Genomic DNA, 26,132 nt, shown 5'->3' with positions numbered 1-26,132 from the left:
AATTTCATGAAACATCTTTTTTTTTTTTTTTTTTTTTTTTTCCCCCACAAAATAGATTTAACATTTTTATCAGCAGTTCCTTTTTAAAATGGAAATAAAAGATTTAAGGCTAGAAACAATTGTGGATACAAGAAAAAAAAAAATAACGATCATCTGTTCCTTCAAATGTTTCCAACTCTCATAGATGAAAAGTATTAGCTAATAAAAGATACTTCCTTAATTCCCTATAGGTCTCATGGAGATTACAAACTCATTTTCCTTCATCAAAAATGGGTGGTAGAAGCTATGTTTCTTTTCTCTTTGTCACCTTTAAATACAAATTATTGTTCATGCAAGATGCTAGAAAGACAGCCTGGACAGAAGGACACAGTCCAGACAAAGAATTTTAGACACTGCTTCAACTTTCTTTTAGAAGTAGTCAGAGCAGAAGAAAGAATATCTAAGAATGTATGTAGGAAGTGCATCATAGTGTTGTTATATAAGCTAAAAATGTGACTACTGGTATTGTCTATAAAGTGCAGCACGCTGCTGTTAAGGGATGCTGCCTTCAAGCCTAGAGTAAAAGAAGCCATGTTCATCCAAATATATCAAATTGTGACACAGCAACAATGAAGTTAAGCAGTTATTTTATCTTTCTCTTTCACTGATATATAGTAACTGAGGGACTTGGTAGAGAAACACCAATTTTTTTTTGTAGCTACTTACCAGTGAAAACTGAAATCATAAAGTGCATAAATAATAAATACTTTCAAAATAGAACAGTCTGAACTTTTTTTTTTTTTTTTTTTTGCTTGTTAATACAGTTGTCTGTGCTCTCTGAAGGATAAGCTACTTATCAATACAAGAAAGCATCCTGGAAATTTCTGAACATGTCAGGTTGCTAATGTCAAAACGAGCAGAATTTATTCATTATAATTCATTGGTGACATTTTTGGAGCTGATACCTTATAACATCAATTTCTCACACTTGATCCAGTTGTTAGTCTATGTTTTTCAAAACTTTGGCTAAGATTAATATAATAGAAGTCTGTGTAGGAAACCTCAAGAAACAAACAGCCCAAGTCTTCGCAGACTTCTAGGAAAAGGAAAAGTATCTGGTCCCTAGCTTGGTATTTTCAAACCTTCCCTGATAAATTTCAATGAAAGAACACAAAATAACATAGGTTACAAAAAGGAATGTATCTTTACCTTTGTTATAATTAGTAAGAGATTAGGAGAGGGATGCTGTTGTATAGAGTGTTTTGTTTGTTACGTAATGTGTAAGGTGTTATTTTGTGTTAGAAATACTGCATAGATTCTTTAGAAATGCTCAAAATCCTGAAGAAGAGGACTGGGGCACTGGAGGAAAAATTGTTGAGGACCAGGAGAATGACATTTCTATCTCTGAGATCTTACACTTATGAAAGTGCTTAGTGACAGAAAATAGAACTAAAGCTAGCTTTAAAACAAGTGTACTACCATTATGCTCTACCTGTGTATACCAGCTGACCTGCTGGAAACAGGAATAAAACAATATAGCTTTTGGTAGTTTCCACAACTGTAATCATATTTCTCGGTATATATTAGTCTCCTAAATTGAAATTGAGTGGATGACATACTCAAAGAAGGAAAGCCTATGTTATTCAGTAGTGATTTAGCTGCATTGATTGCTGAAGAGAATAGCTTGCATGAATATTAGGTAAATACATTTGAAATCACAGAAATAATTAGTACTAACGTTGTCAATGGCCAATTTTTTTGCATACTTAGCTGGCAAAAATGCTTCATTATTGCATCTCTGTGTCTCACTGCTATTGCTTCCATGTGTTATTTCTAGTTCATCTTAAAGGGAAATAGTACCATTCAGTCACCAGTGGGGAAATATTTGCAAATATTAAGCATTAGAATCACCATAACATGATCTAAGCACTTTTTTAGAGATCACCTGTTCCATAACATTGACACCAAAGCCATTTAGTAAAACTTTTTAATAAGCACCTTCCGCACAGTAATGATGCCTTCCTGTGTGTCCCTCTGCGTTACAATGTCAAACATATCTGTCCCATCACCATCTATAATTCTGTACTCTACTTCTGCATTTTTTCCAGTGTCTGCATCTGTGGCTTTGACGCTGCCAATAGCTGTCCCAACTGGAGAAGACTCAGGAATGCGGAGGTGGATGGTACCTGTCAAAGAGACAAAGAGCCACTCAGGAGCGCCATAAGCCATTACACATGCATTAAGTAACATTATGTGCAGAATTTTGTTTATCTTTTGTTCTAGAGATTTTCCTTCGTAATGCATTTGAGGAAAAAAGTTATGTAGGGGAGAATTTCAGGTAGAAAAATGAAAACTGCAGAAAAACAAAATCAGAGAAAAAAAAAATCCTAGAAAAATAGAGTTGAGAAGGCCTTCTATTTTCTATTTTTATTTTCCAGAAAATGATCAATCATATATATTTTTTAAATTTGCATAATTTAATTTGCATAGTATTTAATGTGAATCTATACATTAAATACATGAATATACATTAATGTTATATCTATACTATCATGAAAGCAATAGAAAGACCAAAACTTCCCTGACTTCTCCAGCAAAGTATGAGGAACAAATTGAAGTTTTGGCTTTCAAAATTAGACAATCAGATAAAGTATTAAATAAATAGGGGGAATAGTTATGAAAATCCACAAGTAGGTGGACTGAAGAAGCAGCATGCATATAAGTAAGTAAATCAATAAAGGAATTTAATAATTATATGTGATCAGAAAGAATCATGGGGAACTGCAGTGGCAATGCAATCCCAACATATCCTCAGGAAAACAGAAGTGAGGATTTTCAATTTCTTTTAATAGAGTATGTTGCAAGGCAGCTACAGAGTGACAAAGGTACTGTTTCTGTTTTTGAGTAGACTGACTAAAAAAACAAAAACACACTTTTTAATTCAAAAGTTTACGAATTTCTCTTATTCTGCAGAATTACTTCTTTTCTTTGCCATTATTTTGTAGTTGCCAACATGAAAAAAGAAATAAAATCTAAAAAAAAAAAAGCCTCAAACACATTCACATATACTTTATTTACTAAATCTTAAATAGAAAAGGCTAAAATTGAATTTCTTACAATTTTCAGCAGCTTTTGATATGAAAGTGGTATACAGCACTAGAGTTAATATTTTCTGACCATAAACACTCCATATTCTATTTATATGAATTAATTTCTGTGCAGTTGATTTTTGGTATTTCAGTCAAGTGATTTATCTTGCATTTGCTCTGACATATTCATTACCTTTATCTAAAACCTAAATCTGTGTACTTTACTACATTAGTGTTTAATCTCTGTGTAATCTGTTAATGTTAAAAAAAAGAAAAAAAAATAGCCTCTGCTTTCATTTAGTGTTTATTCAGTCTTGTGTGAGATTAAAGTGAAAGACTGCTCTTTTTGCAAATATTTTATATGTTATAATTAGCCTTATCATGTGTCAGCTATTCTTTTGAGTTGTTTGTTTTTTGTGTGCTTAAAACTACATCCCCAATCAGTGCATTGTGGACACTATGTTGACTTCCACTGTAATACCCAAATTGTTAATTTATCTATAAAGTGCTAAGTACAAATAACAGTGGAAACAGAAAATAACCAGAAATCTATCATCTGAAAGACAATTTTATGTTGAAACTATACATTAATAGAAATCTGCACCATAGTAAAAAATATTATCTTTTATTATTTTTGTCACTGATGACTAGAAATCATTTAGGACATTAAGCATGAGAGGTAGTGTAGCTTTAGTCACTGTATCAGAACATAACTGCACAAACTAGATTAGTCTTTCAGAACTCTACTGTAAATCCCTTTTGTTTCATTGTTCTTCTTCCCCAGTAAGAGTTATATATTGTTTGCATTTATTCCAGGGAGTGATATTCTTGCAGATGTTGGTCAAGATTAAAAGAATCCTGAGATGGAGAAGAAAAAAGCTTCTCCATATGCCAAAGAGAGTGGAAGCAAGGTGAAAGATTATCTACATATTTGTGTCAGTGTACACAGTATCTTCACTTCTGGAAAACAGTTGAAAGTATGACAGTTGAAACAATGATCCAAAAACTGTCTTCAATTGCCTTTCTGTTCAGAACTTTGATAACATATTTGTGAAGGCAGAGGAGGAAGGGCAAAAGGTGCTGCTTTCGTCTGATCTGGGAACACTAGAGTGCAGTACTCCATTGACACAAACAGGGTGACCACCTGCCACAATGGGCTGGCTGAGACAGAAACCCAGACTGAGAGGCCTTTCCCTGCTGATGTGTCACCCTCAGAGGAGCAAAAGACCCACCCAGACCTTCAGCTGTGGGACATTCCAGAGTCAGGCATGAAGGAAGAGCAGGATGTCATGGGTGCAAGCATGTTCAGATTGATGAACTTTTTGAGCAGCTGTCCAGAGTGTGAGGGCTGATCTAGTTGTCAAAACACTTTCCATCTTATTTGAAAAGTTGAGGCTGCCAGGTGAAATCCTCAGTGACTGAAAAGGACGAAGGAAAACCTGGGGAACTAGAGGTAAACCTCACATCTGTGCCTGAGAAGACCATAGAGTGGATTCTCCTGGAAGAGATATTATAGCACATGCAAGATTCACCAAGGGCAGATAACACCTGACCAATCTCACAGTCTTCTATGATGGAGCAGTAGCATTGTTGTCAATGGTTCCATGTCACAAGTAGAGGCCCCCAAGGGTCAATTTTGGAACAAGTGTTTTTTAAAATCTCTATCAACAACACAGTGAGGATAGAGTGCATTCTCATCAAGTTTGCTAACAAGACCAAGTTGAGCAGTGCAGTTGACACAACCAAAGAAAGGGATGCCATCCAAAGGGACCTGGGCAGAATTGAAAATGGAACCCACGTGAAACTAATGAAGTTTACCGAGGCCATGTGAAAGGTGTTGTGACTGAATCAGGGCAATCCCAGATATGTGTACATTGGGAGAAGAACTCCTTGAGTGCAATCCTACAGAGAAGGATTGTGAGTCCTGGTGGATGAACCAGTAGTGTGTGCTTACAGCCCAGAAGGCCAAGAATTTTCTGGGCTACATCAAAAGAAGGTTGGTCAGCAAGAAGAGGGAGGTGACTGATCCTCTCTACTGTCCTTGTATGACCCTGTCTGGAGTACTGTGTCCAAATCCAGGGCCTCCAGCACAGGAAAGTTGTGGAGCTGTTGGAGTGGGTCCAGAGGAAAGATTCTGTGTTAAATTTCAGCATGTGATTGCAGAAGAACAGTCACTTAGAGGAACAGTCACTGATATAAATACAGTTTTAAGGGAATTTTTAAGAGGGGAAAAATAATCTGAAGAGGCCCCAGTCTCTACATTAGGGCAAAGAGGAATCAATGCTTTTTTCATAGTTTTCATAGTTTTTCATAATTCCCATGAGTTTGTTTGGGGGAGAAATTTAATTCATCCTTATATGCTTCTGAGTCCTATGAAAACATATGAAAATTTTTAATAATTGATAAATTTCAGAAGAATACAATCATCTTATGAATCTAACAGGAGTCTGTTATTAGTAGGACAGAACTGAACAGGCATCACTTCTCAGTCTCACTGAATTCTATTTAGAGATTAAAATAAAGATTCTTAAAAAAAAAGTAACCATTAACTTTTAACTTTGCTATAACCAGTGAAATTACATTAACCTTTATAAATATTTTAAATTTCATTTCTAGTGAAACATTTGTAGTTAACATGGCTATTGGCAGAGAGAAAAACAAAGTAAAATGAAAGCCCACCAAGAATTAAAATTAATTCAAACAAAAGGTCCCTTCTGATTCATACTGACAATAGAAAAGTGCACATATATTCCTGGGATGCTACACCAGGTCCTCATCTGAGTCCAATGAGTATGGTGGTGGACTACCACATAAGACATGTAAACACAGTCTAGAAAGTTGATTCCACTGCTCTAGGTATTAATTTCACACAATACTTAAGAAACAAACAAACAAACAAACAAACAAACAAACAAACAAACAAAAAACCACAAAAGAGAAAGACAACAAGGAAGGAAGAAGAGAGAAGAGAACAGGGAAGGCTTAACTGCATATTTAATACTTAAAAACATTGTGGGGATACTGAAGGACATAAAAAGACAAATTAACAATAAATTCTGTCCAGAATAGGGCTTCTTCAGTTATGCACAAACTGTAAATATTCAGTTGCTTGCGATATTCTCATTTGAGTGTATTTTAAGTCTCATGCTGATAAACAGCTAAATACATATATGCTTTAGTTACAGTGCTAAATTGAACAAAAGCATGTACTCAATTTGAGCCATAAAGAACATTATAAAGTCAGAATTGTTAGAACCAATGTCACTTATTTTGAGCCTGGAGGATGATCGTCAGTAACTACTGGATTTAGTGGAGTTACACAGAAGAAAAACTGTTGAGGATAACCCAAATCGTTTATAACCAAACCATTTTGCAACTATTATGATTTCAGTACATGCAAAATGTTTCAAATACATTTTAAATACATAAACTTTAATGAATTTCTAGTTAGATAAAATTGTCACGTATGTAGAGACTAATAATGGTTTCATACTTTAATTTGAGGATAAAATGCCTTGATAGCTATACTATCAAAAGTTAAAAATCAGTATAAAATGCTTTGGTCAACATAAGTAATCAAAAAATAAGTTAAATGTCATTTACTTCACTTTCAGAAGTCTATCAGATTGTGAAGCAATATAACTAGAGAAGTACAAATCTGCTTGATTTCCTTCCAGTAATTCCTTTTTCAGGTTCTCCATGATTAAATATTTAAGCAGATAATACAATTCAAACATTTCTGTATATCTGCAATAACTACATGTTTTATTTTCTGGTAGGGGAATCTCTAGGAATTAAGCAATAGCTATGGGGAAAGAACAACACTGCTCTAATGCTCTTATGAATTCACCTCTCACCCTCTCCCATAGAACTGGAAGGTATCCTAGGCCTGCCATTGCTATAGCTGATCATGTAAATGTTTTCCTAACAAACAAGTGCTGTAACATTTAATATTCTGCTTTAATAATAGTGAATAAATCAGTATATAAGCCTTTTTGTTGTTGTTCATGTGTGCCCTGTAATCTAGATTTACTCTAAATTAAACCAGATGGTCATTGCTTAACTCTTTAGTTTGAAGCTCTTATAGTGCAGGACAACAATTAAATGCAGCTTACTCTGGGGAAATCGAGGTGGATTGTCATTGACATCAGTCAAAGTGATGTTCACAGTGGTGGTCCCTGATAATCCACCCATCTGTCCTCCCATGTCCTTTGCCTGGATAACCACTTGGTACTGCTCCCTGTTCTCTCTGTTCATATTTGGTAAAGCAGTCCGGATGATGCCTTAAATAAAGACCAAACAAAAATTGTTAATCATCCTTTTATTTTCAATATGCAGCAATCTACTGCATCTTTTTTTGTATTAGTCTGTAAAATGTATTTCTAAAATACTCATTTCTTGCTTTAAAGTACAAATTTATGTTCATAAGCTTTATAGTCTTCAGTGCAATCTGATAAAAAAAAAAATCCCCCTTCATTCTGCATCACAGCTCCCTTTCAAGTTACATCTCAAGCCAAAGATGATTCAAGATACTTTCACAAGACAAGGTTAGTGGATAGAAATAACACGTTATTGGACTAACAAGAACCATAAGAGAAATCCAAGCAACATTTTTCAGTACAGAAATCCTTCTTCTTGCCTTTATCACTTAGATCCTCAAACTGTTGTAGCTATTCCAATTGTACCACTGTAACATTACTTACATTTCATAGCATTAACAGTAATAATAGTTCTTATTATAAACGTAAAAACTCACAACAAGTTATGATGAAAACAGCAAAATATATTATTTCATTTCAGTTAGCTTTTAAGTTTTTCTTAGGGTGATCTTCAAAATGAAAGAGCAAGATTACTTACCTGTTTCTGGTTCCACAGAGAAATACGGCTGTCCCTGAAGTATGCTGTAAATGATTCTGGCACTGTTACCATATGAAGGGTCATCAGCATCTGTAGCTGTGACTTGCACGACGGAGGTACCTTAAACATCAAAAGTCAACTTAGTTTCACATGGTACTAAATAGAGATCCAGGAACTTTAATTTCCATTTGAGTAGACCCCAAATAAATTCTCATCTAATGCTGGATTTTTCAAATATGTTTATCATCTTACAATCAACTTCAGACTCACACTTTTCTGTTCTATTCCATATAAATTAGATCTAAACTTCCATAATCCCACAAGTGTAATTAAGATGCAATTAATAAAGGTAAATGGTAGCAGTGGTTGAATTCTTATCCCTACCTTGCTATCATTCATTCATACTTACACTTTCATACATACACTGTCTCTTATTAGAGGACATGTTCATTTTTCTTGCAATAGATCTCTGCTTTTCATTCCCCAGAACAATTTATGTTTTCTCTTGTTTTGCTTTTGATGTCAGTGTCATTTTACATTAGTAAAATGTTAAGCACAGACAGAAAAAGATGTGTAAATAGGTCATCGAAAGTTGGAAAAAACTAGTCATCAGTTCTACCTGTCCTCTTAGTGGAAATATAGATATTAGCAGAAGAAATACTATCATAAGGTCTTGTTTAGCTCAGTTCTATCCCTTCAACTAAATACTGCCCAATATTGTGAAATGAAGCATCTGTAAATTCAAACAGCACAGAACTATTTATTTCCTCTCATAGTTAGGGCTACATTACATATTTATTCTAACACACATACGAAAGCAAATAGAAATAAAAGCTAAGCTTCCTCTGTTTCTTTGAGAATTTACAAGTTTATGACAGATCTACTTTTGATAAATCAGTTGTTCAATCATGTGAACAATTTTGCCAGTACCACTGATATCATTATGTGCCTAACTGTTTAGTCAGTGATGAATTTTCAGAAAGGTTTAGGTTTCAACTGTGTTAGAAGAGAAATGCTTATTTCAGCAAGGCCCTAAAAGTACTTGCATCTCATAAAGAAGTCAATAACAGGCAAATTCCTAGCTACATTATTATTGATTTAAAATTGAATGAATGATTGATTTAACAGAACAGAGCCTCAAACACAAAATTAAAAAAATTAAAAAGCTGCACAAATATAATGAAAAAAAAAAAAAAAAAAGGAAGCTCTGAATACTTTCCAAAGAACTAATGACTGTTTTAGTAAGCATCCAGAATAGGGTGGAAACTGAAAATTAGGACATTTGTTAACTAAAATACTGTTGGGAGAGCTGCCTTAAAAACTTGGCCAATTTCTGATTCACAAATGTCTCATATAGGCCACACCAATCTCTATCTAAAATCTGTTAAAGATATTTCTGTTAAAAGATACAGAGGCCTTGTGGTTGAATATGGAATATTTCATTGAATCTGAAATGCACTGTTTAGACCATCCTAGCATGCAGCAAACTGCTGTGTTATTATGCATGCTAGCTCCTAAACATTACTTGCTCTGAAATATCAAAGTAGTGTTGTGTAAAAGAAAGATAAGAACAGATAATGTTCAGTAACCTAAGTTCTACAAGGAGTTAAAATAATAAAACAATAGAAAAAGAAAACTAAAAGAATACAGACAAATCTTCTTCAGTGTGATGTCATTTCCTTTTTCTGTACACAGCTCTCAGGAAATTGGCAAATACTTTTAATATGCAAGTGCAGACTAACGTCATTATCCAAACAAAAATTAAAATTCTTCTACTTTATATTCATTCACTGAAGTCACTGAAGACAACTGATAACTCAATATTAGTAGTATATTATATGCACCAGTTTGAAGTTTGGACCAGAAATCCCAAGGCAGTGATTTTGATAATTCATGATGGTTTGTGATGTGCCTTAGTCCTTGCCATTTAGCCCAAGTCTTGCTCTCTGCCTTTTATGCGAGGATCTTCAGGATCCAAAGACTAATCTGAACTCTACAGGAGAACATAAGGGACACAGCTGTAACATTATGAAGAACGTGACTATAGCATTATTCAGGAATGAATAAGACTTTGATTTATGTAACTTCCTTCTCATATTCTTGTAAGTTTCATTATACAATAAACTAAAATTACATGGATGCATGCTAGACCCAGAAACAAACTGCCATTTGTCAGGCTATTGCAATTGTCAGAAGGCATATTTTAAAATAATTTTAATTATACTGTTTGATTTTCCCTAAGGTCTGATACTATAGCAGTAATTAATACACTTTGCCCTTTTAAATGGTTTCTTTGTGAACATCTCCAGATGACATACAAGTATTAATGACTTCAGCCTCACCGTGTATTTATGATATAGAAGTATTAGAGAAGAATCACTGAAGATAATTAACTGGGAGTAAGGAGGGGAATATAAACAACAGATATCTATTGTAGAGTTGAATTTGTAACTTATTTCCTACACTCAAGTGAGTTATGAAGTATTTAACTAAAACTGCTCTCAGTAGTAAATGATTCATTCAAGAAACACGTTGAATTAAAAAAAAACTTCTTTCTAGCAGAAAAGAGGAAATAACAAGATCTGTTCTCCCGTGTAACAAAGTATTTAATACAGCATAATAACAGAAGTGGAAAGGGCTGCATATTCAGAGAAGTCTATGTCAGCAAACTTTGCTTACATGGTCATACCATAACTTGGAAAATAATAAGCTGGAAACAAAGATGTCAGGGGATGCTTGTAGTTCTAAAATGGTTCTTTTAAGATAGTTTGTAAAATATCTAAATATGTAATATGACCACATTTTTCATAATCTGATATTAACATTATAAAATTGCAAGTCATGAAATACAAAAGATTTGGTGAGAGAACTACGAAAAGAAGAGTAAAGAAAAACGTTGTTAATAGAAAAAAAGAAGCTGGTGTAATGAGATAAATGCTACGGCAGAAGAAAAGGATTAAGCTCTGGAAGTTGTTGAAGCAGCACTAATGAGGGAGTGAACAAAGATCCTGGGGAGAAACCCAAGCAAAAGTAACTCAAAATGCTGTCTGAAGACAAAAAGATAGCCACAGTTAGGGATGACAAGCTAACTGTGGGAGACCAAACCTGAAGATCACATGTAAACCCAGTGGGAGATTACACTGAAGTGCATATTGTTATTGGTAATGCATAAGTGGAAGAAAACTGCTGCTGGGGAGCATGACAGCTAGAAATTCAAAGTGCTTCTGGGAAAAAGATTCAGAAAATTTTGTTTAGCACAGAAGATATAGAATGAATAAAGATAAATAATGATTAAATTTTATCTAGGTATAATAGATGAACAGAGAAGTAACATCAAATAAAAGATATGGTGTACTGTTCTGAGAAGACGTCTTGATCAAGAAGATACAGAGAATGAAGAAGATGGTAGTAAAAAAAACAAAAGAATTTCAGTGTAAGAAAGTGGGAAAAAAAAAGTAAAAGAAAGGAATATATCTGGAAATCTGCAGAAAAATTTCAGAACAAAATGTCTTCAAGACTATTGACCTAAATGTGAGATCCTGAAGTTAGCTCATTTATCCCTGCCTTTACTATGATTAATGATCAGTAAAAGAAAGATGAACAAGGCAATCCTAGATTGCAATTTATCTCTACATTTCTTTTACCTCTAAGTCTTTAACTTCCTTCCGTAACAGTCAACATGATAAAGAAAGTGGAAGCTCTAAGATTTTTGTTTAATCCAACTGAAATCTTGACATGTGTCTCCAGAATATTCATCATTGTTCTTTAAATATGCTTTCCCTAAAGGTATCGACATTTTTAAAAAGGCACGATTCTAGAAATCCAATCAGAAAAACCAGTAAAAATTGGTATTACATTTTATTTCTATTTTAGAAAAATAAATAAATAATCCTTTTCAGTTCTGCATCAGACGGAATTTCAGTGCAGACCAATATACAATCACAGAATCACAGAACCAGGATGCTCAAAGCCCCATCCAGCCCAGCCTAAAACACGTCCAGGGACTGAGATCCCACAGCTTCTCTAGACAACTTGTTCCACCCCCCCGAGTAAATGTCTAATCTAAATCTACCCTCTTTTTGGTTCAAAGCCATTAGTTCTTGTCCTGATAGAGCCCCTTTCAGCTTTCTTATATGTCTCCTTTAGGTACTTTAAGTGATTTAGATACTATACACAAAAATCTAATACATTTGCTTTCCCTGCCTTCCATTTGTGAATACAAAAACCTTATTGCTGAATGATGACTTTTTAATGTTTCAATCACAACTCACAAGACAAGAGAAATATTTTCTTAAGAATAGAACATTTGTATTACACTTTCATGCATTGCTGTAGAGCTTTGCTATTATCTTTCATTAATTATTTTCTTAATCTTTAAACATTAACCAAAGTAGAAAAACTCTAACACCTGTATGTATTAAGCATCTAAATGCACTATTTGATCAAGTGGTGAATGCAGTGGCAATAATTAAAACATTAATAATAGATAAAAAGTACTGAAGCTACTGTGGACATTTTCTGGATATTTAGAAATTAACATTTTATCTACAGTAGTATAATGAATGAGTGAATTTTTTTTTAAAGAGAATATTTTGAAAACTCTCAAAATACAGCCTAAAGATAGTTCTGCACTAAATCAAATCCTGCATTCCAAAATACTGCATAGTTTGATTCTGACTACCTGGCATGATACAGGCCAGAACTTTGTAGTTGTGAATAAAAATCCATTCTGTTAGGTTCATGTCATTAATTTTGATAAAATTCTGACATGAACGGAGAATAGTGTTTATCTTACCCTTAACACTTGATCATGCATAGCAAACTGAGTTTGGTTTTTCACAATTCAGCATTACTGAGATGTGAAGTCATGATGGAAAAAACCCTTGGAAGAGTCTAGGCACATAATATCAAGGAATGACAAGGATTTCATTAATGTAAAGTTCTTGCCTGAAACTGAATGCAAAGAAGAGAATGAAGAGCAGGCAGTCTACCTACAGGTAGTGCATCAACAGTACATGAGCAAACAAATAACTTTCCTTGGCCACAGGAAGAGTGAAAGACACACAGCTCTCCACATAGTGCTTATTATCACCGGGCACTTCCAGTAAAATGAAAGAAAAGTTCATTAAGCATTCAAAAAATTAATTTATTGATCTTATTCTAATAATTCTTAAAGAGGAAAGTGATCACCATTATTTACTTTCTATTTATTTACTGTTTCTATTTATATTCCAAATGACTTTAAGTTAATGTTTTAAACATTCTTAGTAGAAATCACAACACCTCTTTCTGGATGAAATTCTAGTATTTGTATGAGCAAACCAAACTGAACAATACTTATTCCATAAAGAACTCCAGATATAACTGAATTTTCAGAAGATGGGGGAAATATTTCTTGAATAACATAATTAGAACAGGCATTTCTGTTGCAGTATAAAGCACTCACCTACTACTGACATTTCAGGAACACTAGCAGTATAAATTTCTTCTGGAAATGTTGGTTCATTGTCATTGATGTCATGGATTTTGATGACAAACTCAGATTCAGGTTCCACTGGTCTCAGAGTTCTTCTGTTAATAGCTTGGGCACGCAGGGTGTAAAAGGCTTTCTCCTCCCTGTCAATTCTCCGAGTAGCATGAATGTCACCTGTTTTCTCATCAATTATAAAAAGAGTACCAGCCCCATCTCCTGACAGAATGTATTTGAGGGATCCATCTCCTTTATCTTGGTCAGAATGAAGCTGAAGAGAAAAACAAACAAAAATAGATAATTTTATTTAGAAGTAATGAAAACATTTTTTACTTACTGTTATTATAATAAATAAAATTATTTTGAATCCATCAAACAAGAAAACAGTCATTTTCAATCACTTCTAACTAGAAGTCATGATGTTATACTGAAGCATTTGATTCTTAATATAGCTCTAAGAATCTTTTAACTTTACTGTGATGGCAGATTTCAATTTTGCAGCAACACCTGTTTTCTGCTAAGAAACCTTTGCACCACAATTCTTAAAGAAGTTTTTTATGTTAATACTGACCTTTTCCTTCCTTGAAGAGATCCCATTAAAAATTCACAACTTGCTGTGCTAGTTGTAAATTCACTAAGCAGATAAAGAACATGGCAGGGTACATGACAATTAAGGAAAACAGAACAACTCTCTCCATGTCAGACTAATTTTAGATTTTATATATCATATTATTTATATTTGTTCTAAACCAGACTATTTCATTTGAAGTTATTATCCTTTTAATTCCATCAACAAATGTAAATAGCCTCAAGGAAATTTACAAATTTATTAGGGATTCAGATAATAGGTGTTAAATCAATACTATGTAATATATAAGTAATATAATTCATCTATTAGCAATCTTCAGGACAGACTTATTTCAGTACATCTGTATTGAAAAAACCCTTTTCTATTGCATTTCTTTTTTTTTTTTTTAGTACAGTATTTAGTACAGTACTGTAGTTGGCTAATTATATCTTTGGATACAATTATCACAATTTCTTCCATCACCTTCCTGCACCTATATCATTGATTTCTTATCTAACTGAGGGAATCTGGAATTCAGATCTATTATCACTATGAAATGCATATTTTATTTTTAGATTCAGTGGAAGAGTTATGTCAAGAAGTTGTCTCAAGTAATTTTAAAGGTCATTTTGAATACTTTTGAATTTATGCATGCAGCAGTAAAAACACATTTCGTAGCATATAAACAAGCTACCTGTGTACATTAACTATGTTTATAAACTTGTACTTCCATACAGAAATGATAAACATGATCAGTTTGAAGAGATTCAGGGAGTTGCAGGTGATGTAAATATAAATGACAACTCTTTAGTGATTTTTATATTGTAAACCTAAAGACCATTCATTAGTTCTTATGTAGTACTTCAAATACGTGTATGCAATAAAATATATAAAACTTTCTTATCTGTATTATTTCAGTACAAGAAATTAGAGTGCAAGTGACTGTTTTTAAAAATAAGACTCTAAAAATATCAGAATGTTCCAAGATTTTTTGACAGAACCATTTCATTTCTAAATGTAGTTAACTGAACACACATTATAAAAATCGACTGAAATTACACCAAGATCATATATAGTCATCTGAAAGATTTTTGTGAATTCAAGCTCATATTTCAGGTTACAGAAAACATCACACAACATAAATATCTCCCTTGAAAAGAAGCCATGGATTTTTTTCTCTTCTTCTCTGGCACCTTTCTACTGTTTTCCATAGCATTTGTTTTAAGTCATTTCCAGGAGTATCATTTCAAACTATTCGATTTTTGAATGTGACTTTTCTTGCTCTTTGTGCTGAAACCAACCATAGTGGAATAGTGGAATAAGATCCAGTGAAACAGCAAACTTTCCTGCTATGAAACATTTTCAAACACTGAATGATTGCTGAACAGTTACAATATGTGGAACAGAAAGCGTTCATGCAGGATCTTGAATCAAAGCATTTATGGAAGAAATTTAGAAAGCTACAGTTGATATTTAACTACTTTGGTGTTCTATACAAAGTTTCTCCTACTTTCTTTCAATTTTGAGATAAACTTTTAGAAACACAGTAAATATTAATCAAACAATGGCATATTGAATATTGCAAACATCAATATATCTAACACCTATTTACTTTACAAAATAAACTTATTTTTACTTTCTTCATTTCATTCCACAAGAATGAAATAGAAGCCTCTACTAAACATGGTGAGTAGGAAAATGGATGTAGAAGAAATCTTTTGCAGGTAAATCCTATTATTCTTCCCCTCTCTCTCCCCCCCCCCCCCCCACCCCCCCCATTTTTCTCACAAACTTCAAAGAGTAGTTTTCAAGACACTCTCACTCCCCTTCTGGGAAATTAATTTTTTCTTATAAACTTTAATTCTTCATCCTTTCCTCAGACAGCATGTTATGACCTTTTACCCTTTTAAGATAAATTCTTTTCATGGACTGGATAGTACTTTGCAGTTGGTGATCCATTTTGTGAAGTCTTTTAGTTTAACCCAAAAGTCTACTAAGTTCTTTCTTCTTAAGGGCTTCCTGGGATACCACTTTATCTTCAAAAATGTTTTACTACTAGGAGGTTACTGGAGGCCCATAACCACCAGATAAAGTATTTTCATGGCAGAGTGATGATGGACAGTTATAGGGGGATGTTATTCCTCAAATATCTGCACAAGAAATAAAAAAAAATGAGGGTCTCCTTGAGTATGAACTACTGGGGCAAAATTATTTTTTTATAAATGAAAATGAAGAATAATAGTTTTCTCATATGCCTCACAAAGCTAGGTCTGGCATTATAAATTCTTATAAATTCAAACTAAATGGTCATATGATAATAGATTGAGGCTACAGTGCCTGTTCTCTGAAAATTCAGAAGCCATCTAGCAGTGTTGGGCAACATCATTTCTGTCAAATTCTCTAACTCTGCTCTCATGTAAACTGTCCCAAAAAATAGTATTAGTCAAAAGTGACTCACAGACCTTCCATAGAACTTTTTGGGGAGAGTGATCTTTAGCAAAACATTCCAGGGACTTGTTTAGTAATTGATCAACCCTGAGAACTGTGTTCTTGTGCCTGGGGATGTTGTCTGGCACCAGGAGTACAGAAACAGCATACTGAAGAGAACTAAATCAGAGGACAGACAAAAATCCACAATACATGAAGCTTTTGAAAAAAATATCCAATTAAGGATGTAAAGATCATATAACGTACTTATTTGGTAAGTATTCAAGGTAACATCAACACTGATGATCTTTTTCCTTACTTCTCCTGTTGCTATGTGTGCATAAAAATTTCTTACTAAACCAATTTGAAAGTGAAAAATGTTCTTTATGCGTCACTTAAAAAAAAAAAAAAAAAAAAATCATTAATCTGTTCTCCCCTGATAATTCAAAATGTATACATTTTTTTAAAATAAATTTTTATTTATTTCTGGAAAGATTGTTGAACTTCAAGACCTATATATACAAGAAATAGTTGTGCTTTTTGAACAGCATATTTATAAGAAGACCTATTAGAACACTTAAAGCTATAACACTTTACATTTTTGTAAAAATTGTTAATCATTTCACTTTGACAAAATAAGAAGTTTTCAATTTTTTAATACATACATAACCATCCACAGATGTTGCAAAGCAACTTCAAGTTCAGAATGACCTTTCAGAAGATCTTATGAGCAAAAGATTCCAGAAATAATTAATAAGTAAAAACACATACTCTAATATAAGTAAGGAAAGAGAATACCTTTCACCATATTTGTCTTTAGTTTTTCAGTTCTATCAATCTAGACATTGTTAGATGATTCAAGATGGCTACAGATAGCCTGTATACTTAGCAGCCTTGAACACCAAACTTTATCCAGGTCTGAAAATCACAAGTAGTGTCTCAATCAGAGAGGCAGAAAAGTTTTGTCAGTCTACTATAGTATTAAAGAAAAAAAAAAAAAAAAAAAAAAAAAAAACCCAAAAACTTTTGTTTCACAACTTTTAGTATAAAATGTTTCCTATAGATATTTTGGAAAATGAGCATCTCTGATTCATATCAGCCAAGCTGAGAAATGAGAGATATGTTTCATTCAGCAATTTTATTGCATAAAATGATCAGCTGTGAAGCAGTGGTTTTGTTTTCTTATCTGCTACTTAAGAAATTCACTGAAACAAGTTTTCGAACTGTTTCTCCACAGAAAAAAACTTCCCATTTCAGGTGCTAGCAGTATGTACATTTCACCTGCTAGTTTAAATTTATACAGCCCTATTTTGTCATAAAGTAACTGCAAGTAATATAAGACACAGTTTTGCATATTTAATCATCTATTTAAGCTGTTGGAATGGGCTTTTAAACTGAGAAAGATTTTTAAAAATGAAAAAAGGTGTTGTTAAATAGAAGATAAATGCGGGCAGGAGAAATTAAGAGTGTTCTGTGAATACTTCAGTTGTGATACAATGTAGTGGAAAGCACAAGAATAATTGCAAGGTAGCAAAGACTTAAGCTACTGCAAATAGGGCCCAGCCCAAATCCAGATACAGACACAAAGTAAAAGAGCAGCACACTTTTAAAATGCCTCAAGTAAGCAGGGATCTCCAGTGAGATACGCTTTCCTCAACGGCCAACCTTTAAATGAGTTCTGGGAAGGTGTGGATCCTGGCTCTACCCATTCTGGTTACTAAGGCACATTGCTTGTACCTGAGCTTCCCTGAGTTGGCCCTGCCTTCCCACCAGGTGCTCAATCATTGGTTCAGGCTGTGACTTAGCATTTCCACTACAACTTTAAGAAGAAATTGAGGTATCAGTCCAACACAGAGAGATTTTTTTTTCCCCCCCTCAATTACAATAAAAGCATCTAATTCAGATACATTGCCTTGTTCTTTAAGGTTCTTTAAGGTATGCAGTCATAAATACAACTGGTTGATGAAAAGTTGCCAGAATCAAATTTAACTCAATATCTTTTCATATTTGTAAATGATCCCTCAGAAGATGTGAGATAAACAACATAGTAATTCTCCTCTAAAAATGACTTGAAAATTATAGTGTGGGAATTCTATGTTAATTGTCTTCCAGTGATTCAGATCAAACTTGCCAATTATAAGACTGATTTTTTCTTTCCCCCTGTGATTGCTAGCCAAGTCTGAAATCTCTGAATTGAATATAAATTTTGTGAGTTATTTTTTAACAGCATACAAAGCCTTACCCCTATTTTCATTCCAAAAGTCCGGAGCTACTACTGTGAAAATACAGAGATCAAGATAGAAACATTTTACCATATAGAATACTTATGGAACATGTAATGATTTATGACAATGCCAGATAAAGACTAAAATCTCTACCACAAATTTGTATTTGAAATTCAGAAATCTCTATAAATTTTCAGTGACTGGTATTTAGATAACTAGAGACTGGAATGTGACTGTATTAATAAACAATCAAATAATCTTTACATTGAATTTTGTAGTTGTTAATACAATTCAGGACATTTTTCTATGTGGTTTTAATGTACTATAATGTATAGGACACTTTCTAATACAATTTACACTTTTTTGAAGTCTTCATGAAATGACAAAACTACTCTGTTATTACCTTGCTAAACATAATTTTACTCTCCCACTTCAGAATAATGTCTTTTTTTATTATTATTTTATATAATCTAGAATATGTTTTTTGTTGTTGTTTTTGTTTTTGTTTTTGTTTTTGTTTTTGTTTTTTTTACTTTAGTCTGCAAAATATTTGCCAACATTTCCATTTAATCCATGTATTGCAATAACAATGAGATCTCAGTGTGCTCCAAAATTAATCAATCTTTCAGATTTTATTCAAACAAGATCTGGATTTCCCTTCATTATGGACCAATTCCAGGGCTACTAACTCTTTTCTAAGGACTCATATTAGCCATATGATGCCAAAATACACCTTTGGAATCATTCACAATTTCGCTCTAAGTTTTCTACAGCACAGATTATAATATTACTCGGTTCTTCCTAAAATAATAATAATAGTCTCACTAAAAATATTCTGACAGTGGGCAGATTTGATCTGCAGAGAATAATAGGCATAGAATTCCCCAAATGGGGATATTTATTTTAAGCTCCATGAACTGAGGTATTAAATGATGCAGTTGTTTAATGTTAGCTGACATTAAAAAAGACCTCCATCCTTACCCTCACTCTTATGTTCTTTGCACAGTCTCTTGGTTTCCAGATTTAACTACATTAGCTTTGAACAAACTTATTTCAATTTATCCTTAAGGTAACATTTAAAGCAACTCTTTTAAGTTAAGAAAGATTTTAAACTGAGTTTTAATGAGACATGTCACACATTTAATTTTCTCACTCTGTCATATTGCCAGTTTTTAAGTCCTGTTTATGTTATTTAACAAAGAAGTGAAAAGGAAAAATGGCAAATTTCAAAAAGAAAAATTTTATGAGTTCAAGTATTTTATGAGTTCATAAGCAAGAGCAAAGTAAAATACAAGCATAACAAGTAGCACAAGATGAGGAAAGAAATTATTTTGCTTCCTGAGGAGCAGCAAAAGGTAGAAATGAAAAGCATTAATGTGCAGTGCATTTCTAGATTGTATGAGTTTATATTAATTTGAGTCATTATCCAAAGGAGTTAAAAAGCATTGTTATTTCTGTAAGGAAAGCTTATAATTGTTTCTTGCTGGCCAAGATTTTTATTGTTAATAATTAATATTTTAAGGTGCTAATATACAAATTAAAATTTTTAATATTTTGTACACATCCCTGTTGAAGGATTAGTTACTAGTTTTTATATATCTCAGAGCACAATTTGCACAGATACATCTTAATGGGCAATTTGCACTATACATAAAAAAAAACATTGTATTTGTTTTCTTTGAAACAAATGTGCAACACAATTGAAAATAATGATGCTTAGTTCCTTTTTCCTACTTCTGAAAGCCCCATAAAAACACATTAAAGACAATTCTTCTTGTTTCCAGCTTTAATCACTATAAAATGTAGATTAGCAAGAGCAATGAAGAACTGCTATGTTTAATGTGTCTGCATTTTCTCCTCATGAATATTCTACACTATATGTGCCTCCCAAAGATGTATACTTGAGGCAGAAACAAATATACCATAGAGAAGTAAATAACAGAGTCTACCACAAAAGTGGTAAATGTCAGCTTAGATGGGAGGTGTATATAGCAGAATTAAGAACTAAATTGACATTTTATTACTAAAGGAATATTTTAATAATTTTAAAAAATTATTTCCATGATAATATAACATTATGGTGAACTTAATCCTGAGGAAAGGTGTGGAGGGGTGAGAGCATGGTTATATTTTCAATTTTTCTTTTGGCCTCAAGAAGTTACTGGCGAAGCTGAACTGATGCTACATTTAATACAGTATTTCAAACAAAAAGAAACAAAGGTATCTTGGAACAGTCCTTACTGATTTCCTTTCATAACCCCAAGTGGTCGGTGAAGGTGGTCCTTTAAGAATGTCTGGTCCAGAAGAGATGTACTGATATTTTGTAACATTTCAAGAATACTCAAGGTATTGCAGGTAGATCTGTGGGAGGAGGCATTAAATTTGCATAAACCCTTAAATGTAACTCACATTTCTATTTGCCCATCAGATTTAAGTTATTTCTTTCATTGAGTTATAAAATAAATTGTTCTAGAGAATAACACTCTTAAGAAAAATCATGACTGTACAACTATTACTAAGTAAATGCACTATTTAAAACACTACACAACTACATTACAGTTGCATAAATACATTTAACTTAATTTAATCATGTTTGTATTAAGATTAGGCAGGTATTCCTAACTGAAATTTAAATCAAAACTGCCCTATGAAAGCAGCATCAGATTGAAAGATGCAAAATACAGGTCTGGATATAATTTTGGCAACCTTAATACAGAATATCTCATCCTATCTTATCTTATTTTGTCTTATGTTATCTTATCAACAACATCTACAGTCCAGTGAACTGTATTTGCCAACCATAGATACTGGATATTATACTGTTAAAAAAACTGTATACTTCATAATAATTACTTATCCTGGTCATTTGCTGTTTCAGTAATTTGTTGCATGTACTATTATTTCCAACTCTGGTAACTGATTAATAGGCCAGGTCAAGATTTCCATATGACATTTGCTGGTATTTGTAGAATATTAGTAGTACTTTTTACCTAATCTTCTGTTTCCTAATTTCCTATAAAACATATTACATAAGTTATGTCATGGGATTTTTTTAATTATTGTTTTTTAATAATTGCTTTGGTATAATTGTTATTTATACCAAAAACTTCAGATATTTTTGTTTTATTTATATAGTCATAGAGAGATTTTTCATTCTCTTCTCTATTCCGGGATTACACCATTTCATGAAGGTTCAGTTCTTGCCCTATACATTAGGGCAAGTTCCTTCTTTTTTCTCTTTGCAGTACAAAGATTTCTACACCATTCCTAGAAAACTTCATAATTCTCTTTTATGGTACACAGTCTTACATGTAGTAAGTAATACAAATAGTATTCCTTGCTCTGTCAGTGACTATATTTTCTATAGTATATCATTATTACTTCCTAGTGAATGCATTATTCAAAGCTGCACCATTATTCTTAAATAATAAACTTAGTGTAACCCCATGCAGTTCTTTCCAGCCACACACTGCTCAGTGGTCTTTACATTTATGTTATTTGGCTTTTTCTTTCAAATGTGCTACTTCTGACACATGGAGAATGGTCTGCCACATAACCTGACCTAACTAAAGAGATAATTAAGCAGTCAGTTTCTTTATTTTCTAGCTTCGTTATTTATGAGCAGGCTAGCTGTTCTTTCTGAATGACCTAAGACATTTTGTTAACAGCTAAGGTATTTCTAAATCCTCTGAGAAATCCTTTGTGGAGCATCTTCAGTTGCATCACTGTATGAAAATGTAGCAACACTCCTGAACATTAGTTCTTACAAGCAAAAGATATTTTTAAAGAATAAAGAGAGTGGTCAGTTCTGAAAGATTTTACAAGTAAAAAAACCTCTATCAGCTTACAAATGTCTTTTACCTCTCCTGACTCTGTCCTCTCATAAACGTACTTATATGCTATTTCACAGAATCACAGAATCACAGAATGCCCAGGGCTGGAAGGGACCTCAAGGATACTGAATCTCCAACACCCTGCCACGTGCAGGGCCACTAACTTCTGCATTCAGTACTAGACCAGGCTGCCCAGGGCCCCATCCAATCTGGCCTTGAACACCATCCACAACCTCTCTGCGCAGCCCATTGTTTGTATCAGTTTTAGTCACATCTGCAATTCATGTATTTGTCATATAAATTTAGCATTTCACAATTGTCTCTTCATTATAAGCTTACCTAAATTTTTGGCAAACCATCCTTTCTACTTTCCTGAAAAGACATTTCTTTAAATTCCTGTTCTTTACATTATAAAAAACTATTAGGATTTCTCTCATTTATTCTGTTTACTTCACCTCTTACACAATTTAAGTAGTCATTTTCCTTGCTGTCAAAATTTGAAATATATAGATCATTTTTATCATTTAATGCTCAAAAAGAACATTTATAATCATGATACTTTCCTAGGTATAACTATTATATTATAAATAATATTGTTTACTTCCTAAATGTCCCATTTAGGATGGAACTGCAAAATGTTAAATTTTAATTTGTATGTATTTTACATCAAATGCCATACCTTGGAAAAGAATATGCAAAAGTTCTTAAAAGATGGAGTACTTACAATAGAAGGAAGAAATCTTAATTACTACTTCATGTCTCTATATGTCTAATATAATTTATTCCTCTAATCACTGTAACATATACTGGTAATTACAAAATCTATTATAACTTTTTAGAAAGAATTAGGAACACATGACAATTTCTAAACTAAGTGGGAGGAGAGTTTGCTTCTTTCCCTGCCTATTTTTTGGATGAGAAAATCATAAAATATTCCGCATGACCATCTCTACTCTGTCATGTCCCCACTTTACCAAATAATCAGAATATCAATCTTCCATGCTTCCATGTTTTTCTGTAAATAAATGTTTTTGTTCTTGTTTTGAATTTTTGCAACTACAGTTTTATCCTACAATATTTCAAACCAAAATGTCCAAACTCTATTTCCAGTTTTGTTGTCTTAATTAGTGTCATTTGTTGAGAAATTTTAAGAAAGGACAACCATGCTCCAGCAAAGTATTAGCAATGAAGTATCCCAAACTTTACATCAAGGGGGAATGTATTATATTCATGTCTTCCTACCAATGCTTTGAGATATATAGGTAGTCATGTTCCAAAAAAATGCAGGATTGAAATAATAAAACGCAAGAAGTAGAGACAGTATCTACCTCTTTATCCGAATAAAAGTGGCACAAGAAAAATTAATTCAGTGTGAGTCTGTACTGCCTATTAAGCAGTAATGCTAAATACAGATAGCACAATTGTACTGAAGTCATTGATGCATGAAAGAAAACATGAAAGATATAGAGACGATGTGAAGGCAAAAAAACATCTCTACAGTTAGAAGTTAACAGAAGACATTGACAGAGTTGCAATTGAGCACTGAGACTGCTATAGACTAAAATATTGTCAAAATAGAGTGCAATTTTTTTTTTTTCCTCCTTAGTGGCCCAGTCCTCCTTTAACATCCTCTAAAAAAATAGCTATGAAAGGTTTCAGGAAACAGAAATAATTTAGTTTGAGGAAGTATCAGGAAAATGAATGATGTGTTGGAAAATGTTGGTTGTTTACTTCTGAGAACAAATGCTGCTCTGTTCACTAGGGGCTTCAGATACATTGACTGTACAACTATAAAACAGAAAGCACTGGAGGGTTTGATATAACCTGCCATTATAGTCATTTTTGAGCTTATTTTTAATTATCTTCAAAGAGGAAAACACTCACAAATATAAGGCAATGCTTCCAGCAGGAAGGCATTTTAAAAGGGTAAACATCAACTTTTAACTTCCTAGAAGTTTTCCCCTCATGGGTATTTTGTTGCAAGCCACCGATTTTCCCTCAGTATTACCCCTGGCTCTTCCTTGCTATCTGTTTATATAAGATATTTAAAAGGTCATCTGCATTTGATTTAAAGAAAAAAGAGACAAAAAAGCCCCTAAAGCATTAGCCTTTGAATTGATGTAGAAACTATTGGCTTTTTATACATTTATTGTTTCAAACAATGTGTAGGTCAAACATTTCTAAACTCTTTTTTCTATGATGTTTTTTTTTAAATCCTTGATTGAATGAATGCAATCTGATGAAGTGGACTCTAGTTTTATTGAGCTATGGCTTTGAATATAAATTATTCCAGTCTTTCCTTTTTGGAATATCTTTCTTTGACAACCAGATACCATTTTAAAATTGAAAGAGAAATTGAAGTTAAAGGAACTGGAGAGCTCAGACCAAATTATTTTCCTGTTTCTTATACTATTTTGAAGCATTATGCTATTTTGAATGCAATACATAACCTCATACAACCTCCGAGTTTGGACACAACCCAAGAGAGCTATAACTCTTACCTACAATGACAGCAAAATGTATCTTTTTCATGATTTTATATCCACTGGAAGGATGTCCATAACTATCCCCTTTGTAATTCTTCCTGACAATTTATCAACAGTATTGTACTTCGTGTTTACACAGAGTTGAATTGTCTTTTTTAGAAATTAGATTCACAGTGGCAGATCACTGATACTGGGAGTATTAGGAAAAAGCAAATCAAATGTTAAAACTCAGAGACTGAGAAAGGCAGTAGCAGGAAACATACTTCAGTGATTGGGATCATACTGACCTCTCAGCCTCATCATCACTCACCATCAAACTAACACCAGAATCAATCCTTTACTCAATGGATTATTCATTCTATAACTGCTATCTCTTCTGCATTTGGAAGACAAATTCTGCACTTGGAAAAGGAAGTCTGTCTTATATGTACGTTACAGAGTATTGATCAAAACCATACACAATCACAAAAGAAATCTTTCTGACACTTTGTATCTGTCAGAGTTGTCACAGTTGTATGTGTCACAGTTTGAGTTGTCAGGTTCTGATTTTCTATTATTATTATTGCAATTTGACAACACAATCTTTGAAGGTCCCTTCCAACTAAACTGTTCTTTTTTTCTCTTCCCTCTTCACCCCTTCTCCCCTCTCCTTCCATCAATTCTCCTCTCCTCTGCTCTCTTCTCCTCTCCTCCCCCCTCCTCTCCACAAAAACATTCACACAGGTTGCTCTGAAAATAACGCCTCCTATTTATTTCCATAGAAAGAAAAACAGCTACAAAGAGTACAATAACTTTCTTTCACAAAGCAAATTCTCAGTTACAAAAAAAAACTATTTTTCAACACAGTTACCACCATAAACCACGCATTTTCACCAGTGCTAAACAAGAGCCTGCATGCCACATTCCTGCAAATCTGCACTTAGTAGAGGTGACCTACTGTCACTGTTGCTATTGCTGAAACACACCACCCACTGTCTCACTGTGCCCACATCCACTGCTTGGTCTCCATAAATGTTAAACAAGCATTGAAGAATGTCAATGAGTGCCATTTATTCTGCACCAAGAAATTCAGTGATGTTCCTTTGCTTCACAGGGACTTCTATGTCAGATACCATTCTTTCAGACTACTCCTCTTCTGCCTTCTGTCACACAGCAACATAATGTAACAAAGTATTGGTGGGAAGGTTCAACCTGTATT

General features: G+C 33.3%; 1 protein-coding gene across 2 annotated transcripts in view; it reads right to left on the bottom strand.

The window, feature by feature from the left end:
- CDH10 (cadherin 10) overlaps positions 1-26,132 on the bottom strand; it is a 91,224-nt gene that overhangs the window by 18,428 nt on the left and 46,664 nt on the right. For both annotated transcript variants that reach the window (XM_031589243.2, XM_090137063.1), the window contains exons 3-6: positions 13,372-13,666; positions 7,926-8,045; positions 7,184-7,351; positions 1,978-2,165 (exon numbers count right to left, since the gene is read on the bottom strand). In XM_031589243.2, the coding sequence (XP_031445103.1) occupies positions 1,978-2,165; positions 7,184-7,351; positions 7,926-8,045; positions 13,372-13,666 (771 nt within the window). The remainder of the gene's footprint in view (positions 1-1,977; positions 2,166-7,183; positions 7,352-7,925; positions 8,046-13,371; positions 13,667-26,132) is intronic.

The sequence above is a fragment of the Phasianus colchicus genome, chromosome 3, assembly GCF_987193195.1.
Source record: "Phasianus colchicus chromosome 3, bPhaCol1.hap1.1, whole genome shotgun sequence".
NCBI lineage: Eukaryota > Metazoa > Chordata > Aves > Galliformes > Phasianidae > Phasianus > Phasianus colchicus.
The sequence above is the reverse complement of the archived record's forward strand: the minus strand, read 5'-3'. Positions and strand labels throughout refer to the sequence as shown.